This window comes from Mustela putorius, unplaced genomic scaffold (assembly GCF_011764305.1).
Source record: "Mustela putorius furo isolate JIRA1106 unplaced genomic scaffold, ASM1176430v1.1 tig00003853_pilon_pilon_pilon, whole genome shotgun sequence".
Taxonomy (NCBI): Eukaryota; Metazoa; Chordata; class Mammalia; order Carnivora; family Mustelidae; genus Mustela; species Mustela putorius.
This window is the reverse complement of record NW_025422005.1, coordinates 17,122,409-17,142,721: the sequence shown is the minus strand read 5'-3', so window position 1 is coordinate 17,142,721 and position 20,313 is coordinate 17,122,409. Positions and strand designations below refer to the sequence as shown.

General features: G+C 47.1%; 1 protein-coding gene and 1 long non-coding RNA gene across 2 annotated transcripts in view; one reads left to right on the top strand and one right to left on the bottom strand.

The window, feature by feature from the left end:
• Positions 1-20,313, top strand: part of LOC123387307 — a 56,244-nt gene that overhangs the window by 20,844 nt on the left and 15,087 nt on the right. The window lies entirely within an intron of this gene.
• Positions 1,899-16,647, bottom strand: ELOA (elongin A). Its single transcript, XM_045063949.1, has 11 exons — positions 16,445-16,647; positions 11,273-11,329; positions 10,336-10,442; positions 7,534-8,722; positions 7,057-7,171; positions 6,169-6,324; positions 5,965-6,062; positions 4,864-5,044; positions 4,432-4,543; positions 3,591-3,769; positions 1,899-2,673 (listed from the first exon to the last, which is right to left on the bottom strand). Exons 1-11 carry the CDS (start codon positions 16,595-16,597, stop codon positions 2,612-2,614), a joined length of 2,409 nt encoding a protein of 802 aa, XP_044919884.1. The 5' UTR covers positions 16,598-16,647; the 3' UTR covers positions 1,899-2,611.

Here is a 20,313-nt window from a genome sequence, read left to right as displayed (position 1 = left end):
GGGATTAAGCTCTCTGCCACACAACTCAGGAACCCGACTCTTGGTGACCAACTGCTATTCGCAGACACAGTAAGGGAGAAAGGAAAAAAAACACAGTATGGGGTTTTTTGTTTTTGTTTTTTATTTAGACATGGAGTTTTCCTTCCTTTTCATATAACTTATCTAATTAAAATATTCATCTTGGTAGTTACCACAAAAAAGTAACATAGAAAATTGTATTTACATTTTGGGACCAAAATACAAATAAAGAGCAGGATGATACCTTGCTCCTTTCCCTCCCACTTCCCAGAAAGAGAAAGCCCCAAAGAAACTGCTCATTACACCAAGGATCACAAAGGGTTAATTTGTCATTTGGTGATCTGTATGTAGTGTAGCACAGGAAAACAATTGCACACGTTTTCACAAATGAGACCAAAGGTTCAACATCGTCCTGTGTGTCTGCTCTGCAGCCACTTCAATAACCAGGTGAGAAGGTTGCTCAGAAATTCGGCTTTTCCTCTGCCCTCCTTACTCTTCTCACCAAGTCACATCCCTGATGCAGACACGCTCGGAGGGGGAGGAGGGAAAGATCTGGCTCTAAGCGAGCAGGGCAGATCAAAAAACCTGTATGTGCTAAAAATGGGCGGCGATGGTGGCACGAACAAATGTGTCCTTCCTTCCCTCCCTGCCTAAAAACTCCTAATAAAGGAGATGAGATCCTGCACAACTGAATCTGCAGTAGGAAAAACTGGTTTCAATGACAAAGACTTGAACACACAGCTAAGAGACAAATTCGAGCTGGTGGACACCTGCAGGGAGCTATTCCAGGCCACAGCTGTCTGGCCCCGGCTCAGATGTTCACTTGGCTTTAGGGAAGAGGCTTCCTGATACCAGTTTTGCGGAGCGGGCCAGGGCTGGGGGTGAATGGTAAGACAGACAAGCAGGAGAGAGAGTATTTTACCCAATTCAGAAACACAGCAGATGAAAACACGGCACTACTCGTGTCCTGCTGGGACAGGCAGCCTGTGCACCACGCACACCCGACACTGCAGCTTTGGCCGCACAGCGTCTCTGCTCGCTCTGGAATCTTCAACCAGCCTGAGGTCTGCGGGACGGTTAAAAGCAGTGGACTCCCTGTTCTGGGCTGTGAGGGAGCTGGTCAAAGGGACTCACTGCCGAGCTCCTGAGGCCATCCTGTGAACCATGCCCTCCGCCTACCGCTTAGGCATCTTAAGGACAGGCACCTCAAGTGTATATAGCACATCTATCCCCCTGGGTCACAACCAAGTGGGTTCCTACGAGACTGGTGCTCATCCCCAGCCGAGAAGGGCACTGATGCTGCCCTCCTAAGGGCTGATCTTGCTCCTGTGTCAGCTTGCAAGTGAGCCTCCCTTCCCAAACCTTGGTGTCCTTGCGGTTCTCCCCCGTCCTGATACTATAGCTCAGATACTTTCCCTAAACTGGCTGTTCCCCCGCCTCAAATTCTGGCTTAAACACTTAAAAAGTAGAGAGCGCTTCATCTGCAAAGTTCTCTGCAAAACATAGCGAATTCTTGTGCTCTTTCAATCACATGATCTTATCTTTTAAAGAAAGGCAAAACAAAACCAATTTTGAACACAGCATTACAACTTTTAAAACCACTCACTTCTGCTAGCAGTTCACAGGGAACAGGAGATTAAAGTGCTGGCTTCTTAGACTTAGTTGAATGGGGGGTAGGGGCACAGAAAGCCCTGCCATGTGTGCTCCCCCTGCTGGGGGGAGAAGGAAAAACAGGGGAGGACCTAAAGTTTTGAATCAGAAATTGTAAATCGTAAAAATGTTGGGGTTCTGTGCAAATCGATCCCCCAAGGCTCTGTGTCCTCTAGTGAGCCTCTAAAAAGTGGGAACTGGCAAAAAGGATAGGGCAAAGACTCTAGACCTTTACAAATAACCTCCTTTAATAAATACTATTTAATGAAGAAGAAAGAGATGCACCTGCATAGGAACTCAAAGCAACACTGAGAAGGGCCTCAGAGGTGAGGGGTCTGCCTTGAACACTTCCGGTCTCTATATCGAGGCGCCCCTCCAGGACAGGCAGCCCAGGACCCACTCTTGGCCCTCTGTGCAGCAGGCACTACACAGGCTCTGAGGACGCCCAGCCCTCCCTCTGGACCAGAGTCCACGTAGGGAGGCTGATCTGGGACAGGGGAATGGCTTTCACTAGGTTTTTAATCTAATAATAAAGGACTCTGAAAATAAAAGGCTAAGTGTATGGTAGAGGACCTAAAAAAAAAAAAGAAAAAAGAAAAAAAAATACTGGGGTAATATAAATACAATCTGGGGGCAATATTTATTAATTAAAACTATGTCTTATAGTTTACAAAGAAGCTAATTAACAACAAAAGTATAATTGACCTTAAAATCCTCAGTAAGACTGAGGCTTCACATCTTCTTCAGAATTCTGAAGTGTTCTCCAGGCCAGGAGGCAGTGGCTGCGGCGCGCACAGGGGCAACACCTGCGGGTCGGGCTGGGTTCTGAGACCAAATGGTGCCTCCAAGCAAAGACCCTGGTCTCCTGTGGAAGTTCCATTCCCAACCCCCACTGTCCTGGTACTCCTCCCCGCCAGTTTCGTCTCCCAGGCGAGTCCTCAGTTTATCGTCGAGAGAACCTGTTCTTGAAAGCTTTAATCGTCTTGGCCATCATTGGGGCAATTTCTGTGAGAAGAGAAATAGTTTAGACACACACTGTCAAGGCCAAGCCCTGCCGCTCCCGGCTCTGCACCAGCGGACAAGGGGTACGAGGTTCTCCTCTCCCAGCACAGCAGAAGAGCAGCACAGAGCTCGGCTTCCAGAGCACCCACTGGACCCGAAACCATCCCCAGCTCTACCTGCGACCACTTCAGCAAGCCCTGGCTTGTGCAGTAGGCGGCAGAACTGGGATTCACTGCCTCCTGACTCTCACGGCCGTTCTCAGACATAATTTCACTCTGCCTCACCAACACCCAAACCAGCAAAAGGCAGCCCTCTCAGTCGCCTCCACCCAGGGCAACAACAGGTCCAAGAGGAGCTCAAGGTAGAGCCCACCTAAGGACGCTGGCATGCCCTCCTAAGTGATTCACCTGAGCACAGCCAAAGCTCACGCCAGGACCTCTACCCGCCCCGGGACGCTGGTGTGAATACACAAGCCTGCTTTTAGGGGAGGAAACCCCCTTAGAGTACTGGACATAGTCTATGGTAATAACACACTTAATAAAACACAAAATACATGCAACTAGATATAAAAAATAAATATTTGGAAGCTGGGGGTTATAGGTCATACACCCTCCAGAGAGAGGGTCGTTCAGCAGTTAACAGTAGTGGTTATAAACCCCACGTTATTGCCTGGTGAACAGACTTATGTTCTGGTTTAAAAAAAAAAAGGCAGAGTGCCAAAATGAATATTCACTAAGATCGCTATCGGGAAGCTACTCGTGCATCAGGCACAGAGCAGGGGAAGGAGGCACCACCATTTAGAGAAGCTGCGGGCAGAGCCTCACCCTGTTGAGCACACAGAGCAGGATGCAGCGGCCTGGACCCCAAAAGCCTCAAACAGTGGTTCTGAGATCCCTGAGCATGAAGCCCGAGTTACTTACTCTTCACAGTCGGCTTCCTAGGATCGTAGGAAACAGTGCTGAGCACGGGAGCCAAGTGGGCCCCGCTGGTGCTTGGGCCGTCGTAGGCCGGCTCCTCCGGGCTGGTACTGAAGTTGCTGCCGCTGCTGCTGGCCGATGGGGCATGGCTGTTCCCCGAGGGGTACGGGGCCGGCTTGATCCTGCAACACAGCGCCAGCAGGTTAGGCCCAAGTGTGAGAAATCTGCCCTCCGCACCAGCAGCCTGGGGCTGGCCTATCTGAGGAAGACCCCATCCGCTGGCTTTGTGCAGCCAACCCGCGTGCCCCAGCTTCTGATGGTGGCACAGAGAGGGCGGCATCCATCTGAAAGTGCTAGTGCGACTGAGCTCATGCAGTCTCGCAGCAGCATGCTCTACTCTTGTTACTTTTGTTTTCAAGTAATCTCTACCAAGTCCATGACCCCGAGATCAGGGGTCGTATGCTCCAATGACTGAGCCAACCAGGAGCCCCAGGAACGTGGTTTGTTTAAATGGAGAAAGGGAAAGCCCAAGGGCGTGTCTCCCAGAAGCCGTGTCCTGATCTCCATTTCATCGTAACCCGCTGAGCAGCAGGAATAATTACTGGCCAACACTGCAGTCACAGGCCTGGGGTGGGCCGAGGTTGGGGGGAAGGTGGGGACGGCGGGCAGTGTCAAGGGCTGAGCTGGCCAAGGTCGGCCTCCAAAATCCACTCCGCAAGGCCATGCTCTCACCCCAAAAATGAATCACTTCCTGCCCCTGGACTGCCTTGTAGGGCCGAATGACAAGGTCCTGGGCTCTTTTCCCCCCGAGCACACAGAAACTCGAAAGCTGCCAAGAGCTTACCTAATTTTCTCAGGCACAGCTGCTCCTCCGGTTCCAAACTTCTCCTGTCTCCGTCGAACATCACGAGGTGGTTTGGCCACAGAGTTGACAAAGGCCATCTTTGCTTGTCGGCCTGATGAGAAATAGGGACATCAGTACCTCCTTTTTGAGTGGAGATGCTGCTGTGGTTTTACTGATCTATGCTATTAAGAGATAAAGGCTCTTCAGGTGCCCCCAAAGCCAGGGGATTATTAACCCTGAAAATCCCTCTAGATAGTATGTGTGGTGGCAGAAAATACAGCTTATCCCTGCCCCATTTCTGCACGAGCAAGACAGATTTAGGACCTGGAGGCTACCTCAGCCCGGCCTGCTAAGGCCCCGCGGTCAACAGGAGCCCAGGGCTCCATGTTTCACCAGCCTGCCCCGCCCTGCTGGGGTCCCCTCGCCCATCACCTTTGGGCTTATTGGCATGTGCAGATCTGATATTCTTGGTCAGCACTCGCAGCCGCTGCTCCCGGGCATCCTGAAGCCGCAGGTACATCTCCCGCCATGACTCATACTCTTCAGGCCTTTCTTCCTTAAAGTCTCGGTGACAATGAACTTTCCATAATTGATCTGTTTCTTCAATTAATACCTAAAATCAGAACCAGGGCATCATTTATATGCAAGCACTCTGACACAGCCCTTTTCCATCTTAATCACTTCGGGGTGACCACCTTCCTCATGGTTTTTTGGTCTTCACAGTAGTAGTGTTGTATTAAAATAAACCATGGTTCTAGAAAAAAAAAAAAAATCACCGTATTTAAGAACTGTTAAATGTGAGGTGCTATACTGGCTGCTTTTGGGGGCTGTGGGGTGAGAGAAGACAATTCCTTTAGGAAACCATGACAGGGAGGACTGAGATGATGACACATCCAAAATGAGCCCTAGAACTGGAGACAGCCCCCTAAAGCAACCAAATGACTGTGTCCCAGCACAGTAAGAAAGACATTTGGTCACACCGGGATGTCTCTAGGAGACTCCTAGCAAATCTGTGTTTTCTTTCTTCTTTTTTTTTTAAAGTTGGGAGGGAAGGGGACAGAGGCAGATAGAGAATCTCAAGCAGGCTCCATGTGTAGCACAGAGCCCGACATGGGGCTCGAGCTCACATCCCTGAGATCATAATGTGCGCTGCAATTAAGAGTCGGCTGCTCAACCAACTGAGGCACCAGGTGTCCCTGTGCTTTTATATTCACCAGACGCCTGTCCCTGGTTCACAAAGCTCTGTCCTTGCCCTGGCTCCCAAGGCTGTGCTGCCCAAATTCTCCCCTGCCCTCTGTGACTGAGCAAGGGAAGGGTGGGCAGTGTTTCTCTGCTCCTTTTGAAGCCCTTCTTGATTGGATGCCAGGAGCAGGTGCTAAAAATATGCATGTTGCCTGCAGGCAAACCAGCCTGCCCAGAACAGTGAAACCACCACTGCTGCCTGCCCTTCACCCACTGCAGACTCGGAGGCGAGGCTAGTTCTGGAGACACGGGCCAGAAAATGGCCTTCCCTGTCCCAAACAGGATACTCACGTGGTTGTACTCCTCTATGCGGTATAGCTGATCAGGCGTACACCTCTCCAAAACAGGTTCAAGAACAGAATACGGGACACCACCCACTTCAAAGATGGCTGCAGAGAATCAAAGATCAAAGTGTTGAATATTGGCCAAGCAACCCAGTGGTGAGGTCCCAGTGCCACAATGTATTTAAGAGCAGGACAAAAGCAGGTGACTTACAATCGATGTTGTTCTTAAGTACCCGGATGCATTGCTGGTGCAAGGTCATCATTTTGGGGAGATAGGCACATTTGGAGCCAGAATACACCTGCATCTTAGAATTCATTCTTCGTCCAGTGAATCCAGCTTCCTCCTCTTCCTGGGGTGAAGACAGCGCTACAGGGCAAGGAAGACAGGACTGCACGTTACAAAGGGCACTGAGCTCTGCAGGGAGAGCTCTCTCTCTCGCCCTTCCACGGCTTCCCAGTGCCCTTTCTCAAAGGCAACCAATGCTACCAGTTTTGGGTATTCCTCCAAGTCAGTGAAAAAATAAACAAATGTGCATTTTATTCCATTTTCACCAATAACACCCACTGTCCTTGTTCTTTCATTTACCGTATTCTAGAAATCTTCCTTTATCAGACAAAGTCTGTCCACACTTACCACAGCTGTAGAGGAGGCCACTGTGTGGATGAACTATAGTGATTGTCTCTTGCTGAGGCACACTTAGGTGGCTTCTAATTCTTGTGCTCAGAACTTTTTTTTTTTTTAAGATAAAAAGCTCATACAGAATGTAATAGAATAAAGGGCAGCTAGTAACAGTGCAGCAAAGATTTACCAAATGTGGGAAAACCCAAGTTAAGAGCTTTACCAGCATCATCACTTTTAACCCACTGAAGAGACTTGTGAGGCAGGTACCATTACCGTGCCCACTCCTAGCACATGAAACTGAAGTCTAAGGAAATTATTACCCCAGTTCATAGAACCTGTAGAAGCCAGAGCTGGGATTTAAACCCAAGCCATCAAACTCCAGAGCCGGGGAGGCTATTAAGTGCACCAAAATCTTAGGATATCGTGAATAAATTGTTAAAATCTTTTTCCAGTTAAAGAAGGATGCAGAAGATTAACCTTTTCGCTTTGGCGGGAAGGAGGACATCAGTTCCAGGGTAGGAAGTGGCCGGTAATTGGCCTGTATCATGGGTAATGGGAGGTCTGGCAACACTGGCAAGGCGTCCATGGGGACCTGCAAAGACAAGACCATGAGTGGACAGCCCCTATTTAAGAGCACAGCTCTCTGCCTTACAGCCCATTCCCAGCCGTGCAGACGAGGCAGACAACCTCACAAGCAGACCCAGGCCGGAGAGGGGCTGCCCACTAGGTCTGATACCACGGAAGGCAGAAGTGGAGAGACAGGCCCAGCATGATAGAACAAATGCAGGAAATACGCACCTTGGCGGCTAGCTGCCCTGCCAGAGAGGCCTGGAAACTGAAATTCAACAAGCCGCGTAAAAGCCAGCCAAGCTGAACAGAGGCGGGATAGGTCCTGGGAGCTCTACATGGCCAGATGCTCCAGCTGGGACGCCCCCAAGTGGCGGAAGGGCTTACCTTTTTCAGCTTGGCTGAATTGGCTCCAGCTGGCTGAAGTTTCTCTGACTTGTTTTCATTCACTTTAGGTAATTTCTGAACTGAGTCCAAGTTTTTATTCGTGCTTTTCGAATCATTTTTTTTTAGTCCTTTTTCTCCAGGAGTGGTGGCTGAAGTTTTCACAATCTTTTTCTTTTTCTTCCGGGGCTGGTCATAGCTGAGGTATGACTCAAAAGACATAGTAGGCTGCTCAAATTCATCCTCCATCTCTGCCTCCTCGACCTTGGCGAGGGAGCCCACAGACTTTCTGTCTGAATGAGAAGACTTTACTTTCCCTTCTGAAGTCTTTAGGTTGTTAGAAATCCGGTCTTTCGTCTTGGGCAGCGGGTCTCCCGCCCCCTTTCCTATGTCTAAGCTGTCGAGACTCTGCTTGTTTTTGTCCGTTTTGGTTTTCTCTGCATCTTTGTGCTTTGGCTTGTTTTTCAGGTGGTTGTCTGAGGCAGCTTCCAAGGCTGGGAAAAACTTCTTCTTGGAGCTGCCCTCCTTCTCCTTCTCCTTCTTGCCTCCGCCGGAGGGCGGCTTCTCCTTTGTGCTATCCCCGGAGAGTGGCCTTCGGTTTTCCTCTCTGGAGACGGCCTTGTGTGATTTCTCTTTGCTCAAAGAGAACTTTCCATCTCCCCTAGCATCCACTGGACGTTTTTCCTTAGAAGATCTGTGCTCCTTGTTCTGACTCACGGCCCCTTTCCCGTGGGAATCCCCCACGTGTCGGTCCTGACTAATCCCCAGTCTGTCCTGAAAGGCATTACTATGGCCTTTCCCAGGTTTCTGGTGTGGAACAAAGGGCTCGTGGTCCTCCTCCAAGGATCTGTAATGGTCCACGGTCATCTGATGGGGACTGGCAGACGATGGAGGGGACTGAACATGGCCATAATCAGAAGATTCGTGGTCTGAAGAATAAACCGGTGACACTCTGTGGCACCTCTTTCTCTCATCTCTCCTCTCTGGAACGTGGGACACTTTGTGAGTTCTCTCGGGTTCTGAGAGTTTTCTGTGTTTTTTCTGCCTGTGATCAGGGCTATAGGATTGGCTACTGGAGGCTTTCCAGTTTTCCTGGTCGTCTCCCTCTATCTCCTCCTCCTTCTGAACTGCTTCCCTGGGGCGCTTTCGGGAATGGCTCTTCTCAAAGTCCTGTTCATCAGGCTCAGTGTTTCTACAATTAAAAAAAAAAAAAAAAGTAAACAGAGCAGATATAAATCTCAGTGTAATCCTTGTTCAGAGGACAAAGTCACAGAACCTGAACTCACAAAAAGAGATGAAAAAGATGCAGAGTTAGAAACAAGGTCTTGGGAAGAGGATGAATGGATCCTGCTCAAAGATACTCAACTAAGGTTTGAGACTGGGAAAATTCAAATAATTAAAAAAACAGAAAATGATGCATTTAACTGCAGGACAAAAGGATCGAATATCTTTTTTTTTTTCCCTTAACATTTTATTTATTTGACAGAGACAGACACAGTGAGAAAGGGAACACAAGCAGTGGGAGTGGGAGAGGGGGAAGCAGGCTTCCCAATGAGCAGGGAGCCCGATGCGGAGCTTGATCCCAGGACCCTGGGACCACGACTTGAGCCTAAGGCAGATGCTCAACAACTGAGCCACCCAGGTGCCCCAAGATCAAATATCTTGAGGACATGAAAAACGTTTAAAAAATTTTCAACACAGAGGAGCCTGGGTGGCTCAGTTAGTTAAATGTCTGCCTTGGGCTGAGACCATGATTCCAGGGTCCTGGGATCAAGCTCTGTATGGGGCTCTCTGCTCAGCAAGAAGTCTGCTTGTCCCTCTGCCCCTGCTCATGCTCTCTCAAATAAATAGAATCTTTTAAAAAATTGGAAAAAGAGAATTTCAACATGGGGACATATTTAACTTGTTACCTAAAAAAAGGAGTGGTGGTTTATATAGTTCGTTCACAACTATATAAAAATGTCTTTTACAAAGAGGGTAGGGGGCCTGAGTGGCTCAGTAGATTTAGCGCCTCCCTTCAGCTCAGGTCATGATCCCTGGGGTTCTAGATCAAGCCCCAAATCCAGCTCTCTGCTCTCTCAAATAAATAAAAATCTTAAAAAAATAAATTTAGGGGCGCCTGGGTGGCTCAGTGGGTTAAGCTGCTGCCTTCGGCTCAGGTCATGATCTCAGGGTCCTGGGATCGAGTCCCGCGTCGGGCTCTCTGCTCAGCAGGGAGCCTGCTTCCCTCTCTCTCTCTCTCTCTGCCTGCCTCTCCATCTACTTGTGATTTCTCTCTGTCAAATAAATAAATAAAATCTTAAAAAAAAAAATAAATAAATTTAATTAAAAATAAATAAAAAGAAGGTAGAAAGAAACATATCAAAACGTTAATAATGCTTATGTTTGGATGGCAGAACTGTAAGAAATTTTTATTCTAATTTCTATTTTTTTGTATTTTTTAAAATCCTGTAATGATCACTGATTACTTTTATAATCAAGGCAAAATAAATATTTTATTTATTTGTTTTTAAAGATTTTATTTGTTTTAGAGAGAGTGAGAGAGCATGAGCAGGGGTGGAGCAGAGGGAGGAGAGGGAGATAATCTCCAGCAGACTCGTGCTGAACACAGAGCTGGAAAGACATGGGGCTCAATCCCAGGACCCTGAGAGCATGACCTGAGCCGAAACCAAGAGTCAGACACTTAACGGACTGAGCCACCCAGACACCCCCAAAATAAATATTTTAAATAAGAAGGGTCTATAAACACTCCAAGTACCAGATTTAATCATGAAGTTGAACAAACCTACAGAATACTGTTCTCACCGTTCCACAGGAACCAGTTTCTTCCACTGGGCCACCAGATCCCTGGCGAAACTTCCAACATGCTCGTGTTTTCGCAAGCTATTTACTGTTTTCCCAACTCCGGTCTCCTGCAGATTTGACAAAAGAATTGTTACAGGGTTGTAGAACTTCACTCAACAACTTTCTAAGGAAATAAGGCTCCTTGCTTGGAGAAACTCCTTCCTAAAACATACCTTGCAAGTCTTAGTACAAAATTACTTTGTGTTTACGCCTCAAACCTCTAATGACACACAGTAGCAAAGCACACCAACCTCAGAAGTGGAAAACAGTATACTAAAACACTTCTACAACTATAACAATAAATAACAAGAGTGATTCCAGCAAGTGTCAGGCACTGATCGGAGAGCTTCTGCCTACAAATCTCACGAGTCCTCACAGTAACTCTGTGAGGCAGGAATCTGGTCTGTTTGACATGGAAGAACAGCCTAAAGTCATAGAACTTGGATCTGAATCTAGGACCAGTTGATGCCAAAGCTAAATTTTTTTTTAAAATTTAAGATAAAATCCATCATTTTAACCATTTTATTTTCAATTAGCAGTAATCACACCGTAGATAAACCTCATTGGCTGTAATGTCACTGCGCAAAGCTCACTTTAACCTTTTTAAAGTATATAGTTTATTGGTTTCCAAGACACAATATTGCACAACGATGACTACTAGTTCCAGAACATTTCCATAACCCTAAAAAGAAATGCTGTTCCTCCCCACTTCCCCCACCCCTTACCATCCGTCTATGGATCTGCCTATTCTGGACATTTCACCTAAATAGAACCATACAATACGTGGCCTTGTGTCTGGTTTCTTTCGCTTTCAAAGCCCATGCTTTTAAACTTATTGTACAATCTCTCCAGTGGGAGGGGGATGGAATATAGTTATATAATATCTAACACTTCTTACCGCAAGAATGTCTACTGTAATAGGCAAGGTGGAGAGTTTCTTCAAATATTTCAAGAGCTGCAGAGAGAATAAAATAAATGTTAATTTCTTTTCTTTTTTTAAAGATTTTATTTATTTATTTGACAGAGTTCACAGTAGACAGATAGGCAGGCAGAGAGAGAGAGAGGGAAGCAGGCTCCCTGCTGAGCAGAGATCCCGATGCGGGATCCCGATGCAGGATCCTGAGATCATGACCTGAGCCGAAGGCAGCGGCTTAACCCACTGAGCCACCCAGGCGCCCAAAATAAATGTTAATTTCTATAACCTCATAATCATTCACTGGAACAAATAATACGATGGTTAAGTGCTTACTGGGTTCTGTGTGTTGTACAGTAATAAGTATGATTATTATCTCTATTTTACAAGCATGAAAACAGGCTCAGAGAAATTAAGTTACTTGCCCCAGGATGCAAGAAGGGCCAGAGGTCCTCAGGTCTGTGGCTTTAGATTCCCCGCTTTCAACTACTATGTAACATCGGGGAGGGTATGGAGGGTGAGGGGTGAGGGGAGGTAGGACTTAGAGACCCAAAGCTACCAACTCTAATAAAAGTCATCAACAACTATCATTGCTCCAGAGGAGACAGAATTTCTGAGAAACATGTTAATTTAGGGAAATCACCTGTGGACCCACCACAGAGGAAAGTGAAAAGGAGAAGAGGTTTCTCTAGGAAAAGGGTGTCCTGTTTCCAGGAAGAGTCACAGTTTAACAGAATTGGGGTTTGTTTTTGTTTTTATTTTTTTGATACAAGTGGGAATTTCAAGACCAATTTCAAGTTGGCGGAATCAGAGGTTTGCTGGTACAAATTGTGAACACAAAATGTCTGGGTAGATTAGAAAAGTGATCTGGGATTGGCCACATTTCCTTTCTAGAGTCGTAAAACTAGGTCAAAATCAGGAGTGCAGAGCTGTTGAAACAGAGTTCCGGAGTCAGAGACAGGCTTCAGTTTGGTCCTGTCATCTCCCTGCTGGTGATTTTGTGCAAATCATTAACCAGCTTGAACCTCAGTCACTTCATCTGCAAAATAGGAAATGATCCTGTCTCTTTACAACTTTACAAACTGTGAGGATTCAGAGACAAACCACGTGCAGTCCTTGGCCATAGTGCCTGGAACACTAGAAAAGTTCACTAAAGTTGTTTTTTTTTTTTTAAATACATGATTATTAATCATTTCATTCATCAACTGTGAGCTCTTCAAATGTCTACCCTTGATCATCACCCAGACAGTCCCCAGCTAATTCCTACTTACTCCATTCCTACCCAAAGTCCTGACTGACTATGCCTCTTTTCAGGAAATGTTTACATGTGTAGAAACATACTTACCATTCAAGGAATGGTGCAAAGTACAAATAGTTCAAAACAGATTAACTGTGACTACTTTTACATTTAAAGCACTAGATAACAAGATCTGTTCTTTTTCCATGTGCAGCCTGGGCTATAATTAGTATGCCATATTGCTATTAGGTGGAGTAGCAAATATGTTTTTCTGGTCATTCTACTTCAATAATTACTGAACTTCATCTCTAGGCAGAGCAATTGGATCACAAGTGATAATCTCGTTTGGCTGGGAACAAATGAGAAGCCAAGTAGTATATCCAGGGAGTTTCACCTTCATAGCTGAATGAAAATTATCCTCCACTTCAAATCTGATCACCACCACCAACCAACTCAGGATAAAATGTATGTGTTTCTTGTCACTCAAGCTATGGGTGCAAAAATGAACGCCAATTCCTTTTCTTAGAGGAAAATTTAGGATCACTGTAAAGGTTAAAAATGGCTGATTCCGCTAATGCCATTCCCTGGAAGCCATTTATAGACTACCTACTGTGTCTGTGAACTATTTGTGACTACTGTGTGTCTGTGACTTACATGCGTTACCTTATGTCATCCTCATTAGCCAATTCGAGAAAGTGAATATTTTTCTCCCCATTTCAGATACTGAAAAAGCCCAGTAAGGTTTGGTAACTTGACGAACGAGTTAGTAAGTCAGGTGTGTCCACAACAGCATGAACTACAAAGACGGGAGAAACATCCAGCACAACACTATCCTTAGAAAATAGGAAAAGAAAATAGAACAGGAGCTCATGTGCCTGGAAACAAAGCAGAGGAGCTCTTCCTCAGTATTACACTGCTGGATGGTTTAGAGTCCACAGAGTAAAGGAGGTCACCATGGGACTCTGTCCCAGGACCTCTACAAAGCCAGCATTTAAGGAGGGGCCAAAAGTCATGGAGGAAGTGTTCATCTCAAAGCCCAACACTAATTGGTAACATAAATGCTGCCTTTCTACTTTGCTTTGAGTTAGTGAGGGGGACTTGAAAGCAGACAAAACTAAAACCCTAGAGATTTCAAAGTGACTTAGCACAACATAAGAGAAAAAGGGCTTCAGAGCCTCTCTATTTTCAAAGAGGTTCAAGAAAGTACAAAGCAATAACAAGGTAAAAAGCACTGTGCGCATCTTCAGGTAGGTGGGAACTTGCTGTTATCAAACCAAGGGACCAAACTCTTGCAGAGTTTGCAAGAACTGCTAACAGCTCATTGAGAAATGCCAAACATTGGCATGGATGGTACATGCTCAGGAATCTCACGTGTCCTTTGCACTCCTTCAACCCAAAGAGCAAAAGATGTTCCTAATGTTGACCCCTTGTTCTCCACTTGCTATCAAACTGTGTTCCTCCTAGTTTTCACATTCAAAATATAACACAGGGCAAGTAACTCTACCACCCATAAAAACTGGTTTCCAATTAAAGAGTAGGAGCCAAGTGACCCTGGTCTGATACCTTTTCCCCAAGTAAGTCCAGATCATTGATGGACTTCGAGCTAAAACAAAGCCACAGTTAAATGCTGACACTTAAATCAAGGAAATCCACGAACATAGGTCTGGAATCAACCCTTTGGCTAATAATGGTTTGAAATCACGAGTTAGTTGCAAATTCATTACTGCCATATAATCATCTTGTAATTTCAAGAACAACCTGTGGGAGCTTGTTGGGTTAAAACAAGGCTGAGAAGAAAGCCGGTGTGCCAGCTTGCAGTTTTCCCTCTGCAGTTAGCTCACTTCTGAATGTCAACTACTGTGCTCTTTGCAAAAACGATCTCCCAACATTTTCTCATCTTTATAGCGCAAAACCAGAAGTTTAGGAGGATTTGCTCCCTGGCAAGTGAAAGCCCAAGCAGTCATAATGATCACTAATAATTCAAGTAGGATGAAATCCCAACGAACCTTTTCCTAATTTGAAATCTCATGCACATCAATTACTAGAAAGACTACTTCAAAATTTAAACTGTAATGGGAAAATGACTATAGATACTACCTGATCCTTTTTTTTTTTTTTTTTAACTTATAGTATTAAAGACCAGACTGGTAGGGGAGGGAGTAGAACATAATACTGCTTTAAGGTTTTAAAAATCAGTCACAAACCTACAGTGTTAAGGAAAACCAACCAGTGCTCAAAAATAATGACCACTGGGATGCTGGGTGGCTCAGTCATTTAAGCGAATGCCTTCAGCTTAGGTCATGATCCTAGGGGCCTGGGATCAAGTCCTGAATTGGGCTCCTCACTCTCCAGGGAGCCTGCTTTTTCCTCTGCCTGCTCTGCCTGCTGTTCCCCCTGCTTGTGCAGGCTCTCTCTCTCTCTCTCTCACTTTCTCTCTGATAAATAAAATCTTTTAGAAAAAAAGTAATAACCATTTATTAGATTCCACAAAGGGTTATTGTAAAAAGAAACTTGTAAATGTGTCTGGCTACTAGGTACTGGAGCTGCAATGAAATATATAACAAAGAATGAAGCATTTAAGTTTTCAGATTTAAAACTAAAATGGCTTCCTGAAGAAGTGGCTCTAGTTATCCACGAGAAGAGTTAAAAAGTGGCCTGATGGTGAGATGCTTTGCACAGCCTTTAGAAGTGGAGTGGGAAAACCTCATCTATGACAGGCTGGGAACAAGGTGAAGAGAGAAAGGAGCCCTTCAGGAAACAAACAAACAAAAACCCTGTAAAGATTGGTGATTAATATCAACGGAGCACTTCCTATAAGCCTGGCCTTCCCCCTCTGACTTGGGTTCTAGGAAGAGGTGAGTGAGCTGTTTAAACAGATGGAGCAAAAAAACGTCCATGTCTGGTAAATGGATGAGAACTCAAATCTCACCGCCGCTTCACCTCGTCTGGCTCCCTCCATTACTTCCTCTTCAGAAGGCACGCTGGGGCTCAGAGATCCAACTCTCTCCCAAGTGCACACTGAGCCAGAGTGCTCCCAGAGAATGTCTAACACCTAAGTGTTTTCACCAGTGTATTTCGGTAAAAGAAAAAATTCTTAACATCCAGACACCGAGAAGCTGGATAAAACAAAGTCGGGAAGGAAGAGGAAAGCGTTCAACTTAACAAAAACAGTTTAAAAAAAAAAAATTGGAGTACAATTAAAAATGGTTGCCCATCACTCGCAGCAACGAGAAAAGGTAGCTCTTACCTTTCTATCAAGGCCGAAAGGAAGTCGAACTGCAACTTCTAACCTTTTTTGTTTTGGTTGTTCCGACTGCAACCCAAGTTTTAAGGTGTACGTACAGCTAGGGGACGTGAGGTTTATTCTGTTTTGTTGTGAAAGGGATCTACTGAGAAAGCGAAAAGGTCCACGTTCCGCGATCAAGTCGGAAAGCCCTAAAAACGTCTCTCCGAGACGCAGGACCGCACTCCGAGCCTAGACTCCACCGGAGCACAGCAGAACCCGCTCCCTCTCCTCGGACGAACATCCGAAGACACCAAGCCAGCAGGCGCGTCTCGCAGGGCGAGGACCAGCTCCAGCGGGCTCGCCCGCGGGAAGCAGCTGGCCCGGGACGCCGAGGGAGCGGCTCCGGGGGCCCGGGAGGCCCGCCGCGTCCGCACGGGGCGCGCCGCAGCCGCCGGGAGCCCGCGGGCGCCCCCATCCCGGGCCCGCCGGGAGCCCCCCGCCCCCCGGCCCCGCGCGGGCAGCGGCCCATGGCCGCGAACTTGCCGACCCAGGCCGCAGCCCGGCGGGGCCTGGCTCCGGGTCCGAGCCCCCGCGGCCCGGGCCAGTCGGGAAGGGGCCGCGCCCGGGCCCGCGACCGTTAGGGGGCCGCGCCGCGGCCAACGCCCGGCCCGCTCCGCGCTGCGCACTCTCTCACCTTCTTCGGGTCCGGGTTCGCGGCCAGGCGCGCCTGCAGCTTCTCCACAACTTGGAGCGCCGACTCCGCCGCCATCGCTGTCACTGGCGCGGCCTCCTCGCCGGAACTGGGCTCGCGTCGCGTCCTCGGGCCGCAGCTCCGCCCTCCGTGCATCCCCGGCGGAGACGGAAGCGACTGGCCCCTTCCGGGCCTCGGCGGCGGCGGGGCGGGGCGGGGGGCGCCGGGCGCGGGAGAGGGAGGGGGCGACCGGCTGCAGGCCCCGCCCCCGGGGCCGGGGGAGGCGGGTGTCCGAGGGTGGGGGACCGGGTTCTCCGCGGCCGCTCGCGAGGAGCTGGGACGCGTGGTGCGGGCGCGCCGGCTCCGCGCTAGCCGCCGCCGGACCGCCGAGCTTCGGTCCTCGGCGCTCGGAGCTCACGCCGAGCGGACCTCGCCGCGGTCAAGACCGAATGCGGCCCCCGCGCCGGACACTGGCTCTATCAGTCCTGCCCTCGCCACGCCCTGCCCCCCACCTGTCAGCGGGTCTGGGGTCCGCCCGCCCGCAGGGAGCGGGCCGAGGGGAACCGCAGCGACCACCCGGGCGGAGCGCACGGAGCGCCAGTGGCTGGGCTGTCTTATTTCACCCTGAGCGCAGGGTGAGATGAGTTCTGTTGTCCCCGTTTTACAGATGAGGAAACAGGCTCGGGAGCCCCAGTTAACCTGTATGTGGTCACCCAACGGGAAAGAGATGAACTTGGAATTTGAATCTAAATGGTTTAGGTCCACTGTGAGGGCCCATCTCTGAATTGGCCCATCTCTGATATTGAGGGCCAGAAGGAGAAAGGAATTTGTCAAAAGTCAAACAGCCTAGCTGCGTGAGATAATAGTGACCGCCTGTGTCTATGTGTCTCACTTTCCCCCAGAATAGTGTCGGTACATAGGTGCCAAATAAAAACATCTTGAGTGAACGGATGAATGACTGTTTCCTTGGGCCCGAATCACACCAGCCCAAGACATCATCCTAGAAGCACTAAATAATACTATAATTACTAGTAAAAGAACAAGGAAACAGTTGAAAACTAAAAATGTCAGCATTGATTACATCTGGATTAATTAGATCAGATTAGATCCTAATCCAATCTCCAGCAGCAACTTGGCAATGTACTTAGCCTGACCTCTCACCCTCTAGCCCAATGAGGGAAAAAGCCCAGAGATTCTTCCAGATCCCAGTTATGGGCAAAGGAGGGGGAAAAAAATAAATATATATATATATATATACATATATATATATATATATATATATAGTAGGCACTCTCTCTATATATATACATATATAGTTTCTTCGAATGAGCTTTCATTCACTCACTATGCCGAGAAGCCCTCCCAGCTGTGCTCCCACCCCTCAGCCTGGCATCCCTCCCTCTGCAACTGACCCCTTTCAGAATCAACTGATTCTTCTGTTTCTCAAGTGCAGTGACCAACCTGTTCAGTATTAAATCTGCTGCACAGCACAATAGAGATGATATAATCAATACTGGATAAAAAGTCCATACAAGATTAATGACCACCCACTTGATGCCCTAGGACTCAATCGTGGGGTGTAACAGAAAAGACATCAAATTCCGTGTGAGGAGACTTGGATTCTGGTCCTGGTCCTTGAGTCTCCCTCTTCTCCACAGCAAATGCTTTTATATTTTAAATTCCTCCCATTTTGAAAACGTACCATTGGTGTAACAAAAAAAAAAAAAAAAAAAAAAACAGGCCGATTCTTGAAGCAGAATTGCTGACTAACCGACCTGGCATATACTTGGAGCACATGGAACATTTTTGCGCATGTTACCTAGGGAGATCTCAACAACCAGACTGAAAAGAAACAATGCATGCTGCTAGGGATGACTGGGAAGGGCGCACCCCACTCCTCTGCCCCGTCTGTGCCAGCCCAGGCCAGGCTTACCTGCAAAGTAAAGAACTCTTGTGCTTGAATATATCAATACTTCTCTGGTTAGTAAATTATGTGTCATTCTGATTAAAGAGAAAGTTTTGAACCCGTCCTAAAAATGGTATTCTGCATATGTTCACTAGGGATTACCATTGCAATCCTTGGTTTATACAGGGTGTTGAACACCAGAATGAGGGGCGCCTGGGTGGCTCAGTGGGTTAAAGCCTCTGCCTTCAGCTTGGGTTCTGATCCCAGGGTCCTGGGATCGAGCCCCACATCGAGCTCTCCACTCAGCAGGGAGCTTGCTTCCTCCTCTCTCTCTGCCTGCCTCTCTGCCTACTTGTAATCTCTGTCAAATAAATAAATAAAATCTTTAAAAAAAAAAAAAAAAACCAGAATGAGTTCCCTAAAGCCAGAGGCTATTTTGTCCATCTTAGATCAGCAACACCCAAACACACAGGTGACATTCCATGAAGGTTTGTTGAAAACTGAACTAATTATTATTAAACTAAGACCAGCCCAGATTATTATCTGAAAACTTTTGGGGGACTCCCTAGCTCTCTTACCTATACTATAGATACCCCGTGAGAGGAATTAAAAGACCCATCTTATTCTGCCCAGAAGGCAATTTAAGGTTATACTGTGGGAGAAAGATGGGAATCTTCTGCTAGGCACACTTTGAGTTTTTGCAACAAGTAGGGTCTGCTTTTATAATGAAAATAGATTTTTTTAAAGATTTTATTATTTTTAAGTCATCTGTACACTCAACGTGGGGCTTGAACTTACAACCCCAATATCCAGAGTCATATGCTCTACCAACTGAGCCAGCCAGGTGCCCCATCATGAAAATAACTTAAAGGTATTTTAATTTTGGAAAAGAGCAATTTTGGGCTGACTGGTACTGGAGTCATTTAAAACACTGAAAAACAAATACACAAACAAAAACACCCAAATATCCTGTCCTCAACAGCAGAGAGGAGTCCTTGCTTTTCATGGAACGGTTAGGGGAGGTTCCATGGGCTGAACCGTGTGTTGAGGGAGGACGACTGATGGATGGAGGGCTCCCCCTTGCACCTCTCCTGTTGTGGGTCCTGCCACTCTATCTTACTAGGGAAGCAGCATCTGAGGTTGGCTGGATGGTGAGTGTAAAGGATGGAGGGGTGACGCTTGGTGACAACCTGAGCCCCAGTTCCCAACTCTAGAAGTGCTAACAGTGGCTCCCGGTCAGGTTCCCTACATTGGCAGAGACTGTTTCCTCCTACTTTATATATTTCGTGTGAAGTTTATTAATGTGTTATGTTAAGCAACTGGTATACAGTAGGGTTCCCCCCCCTTTTTTTTAAAGGAGCAATTATTGGGGGAAATTCATTGCTTTGGTTAAGAGAATATTGCATTCTGCAGTAAAGGAGAATATAAAACCCTCCATCTGGGCAGTTTCATTCTGCACAGCTGTAGCCACTGTTTTCTTCCCCAATGGCTCATTTTTTTCTGAATTGACTACATTCATCTTTGTTCCACATCCTTCGAACATGCTCAGCTGGTTATGTACTTCGGGATGGCATCTTTCTTGGTTTCACAGGCTGGATCTGCCTTCCTCAAATACAGCAATGCAAGTGGAGAGCCCCCTCCAGGAAATGGTCTAAGATTGGAAATCCACACCTCTCACAGACTGCCTTGAAGGTGGATTAAACCCTCCACTAACAATGTAAGAATACCAGGCCCAGAAACTCTCTGAGGCTCTCTGTCTATGAGGGCTGAGCAGCATTCTGTAATGGCCATAGAGAGCAGTCCGCGGAGACTCTGTATTTCCCAGGAAAAGAAACTACCCTAAAAAATTTAAAGTAACATGTATATACTTTGATATTTTTATACAGTATGAATTTATATAAACTGTATCTAGGTAGTAGCCTAAATGCCTCTTCTTAGCTCTTGATTTTTGTTAGAGCATTTATCG

Excerpts from the sequence above, each read along its gene's own strand:
- ELOA (XM_045063949.1), bottom strand. The coding sequence starts at position 16,597 with ATGCACGGAGGGCGGAGCTGCGGCCCGAGGACGCGACGCGAGCCCAGT. Across the intron at positions 4,544-4,863 it reads ACATGCCAATAAGCCCAAAG|GCCGACAAGCAAAGATGGCC; the intron begins GTGATGGGCGAG and ends ATTTCTCATCAG. Across the intron at positions 3,770-4,431 it reads GCTGTGCCTGAGAAAATTAG|GATCAAGCCGGCCCCGTACC; the intron begins GTAAGCTCTTGG and ends GCTGTGTTGCAG.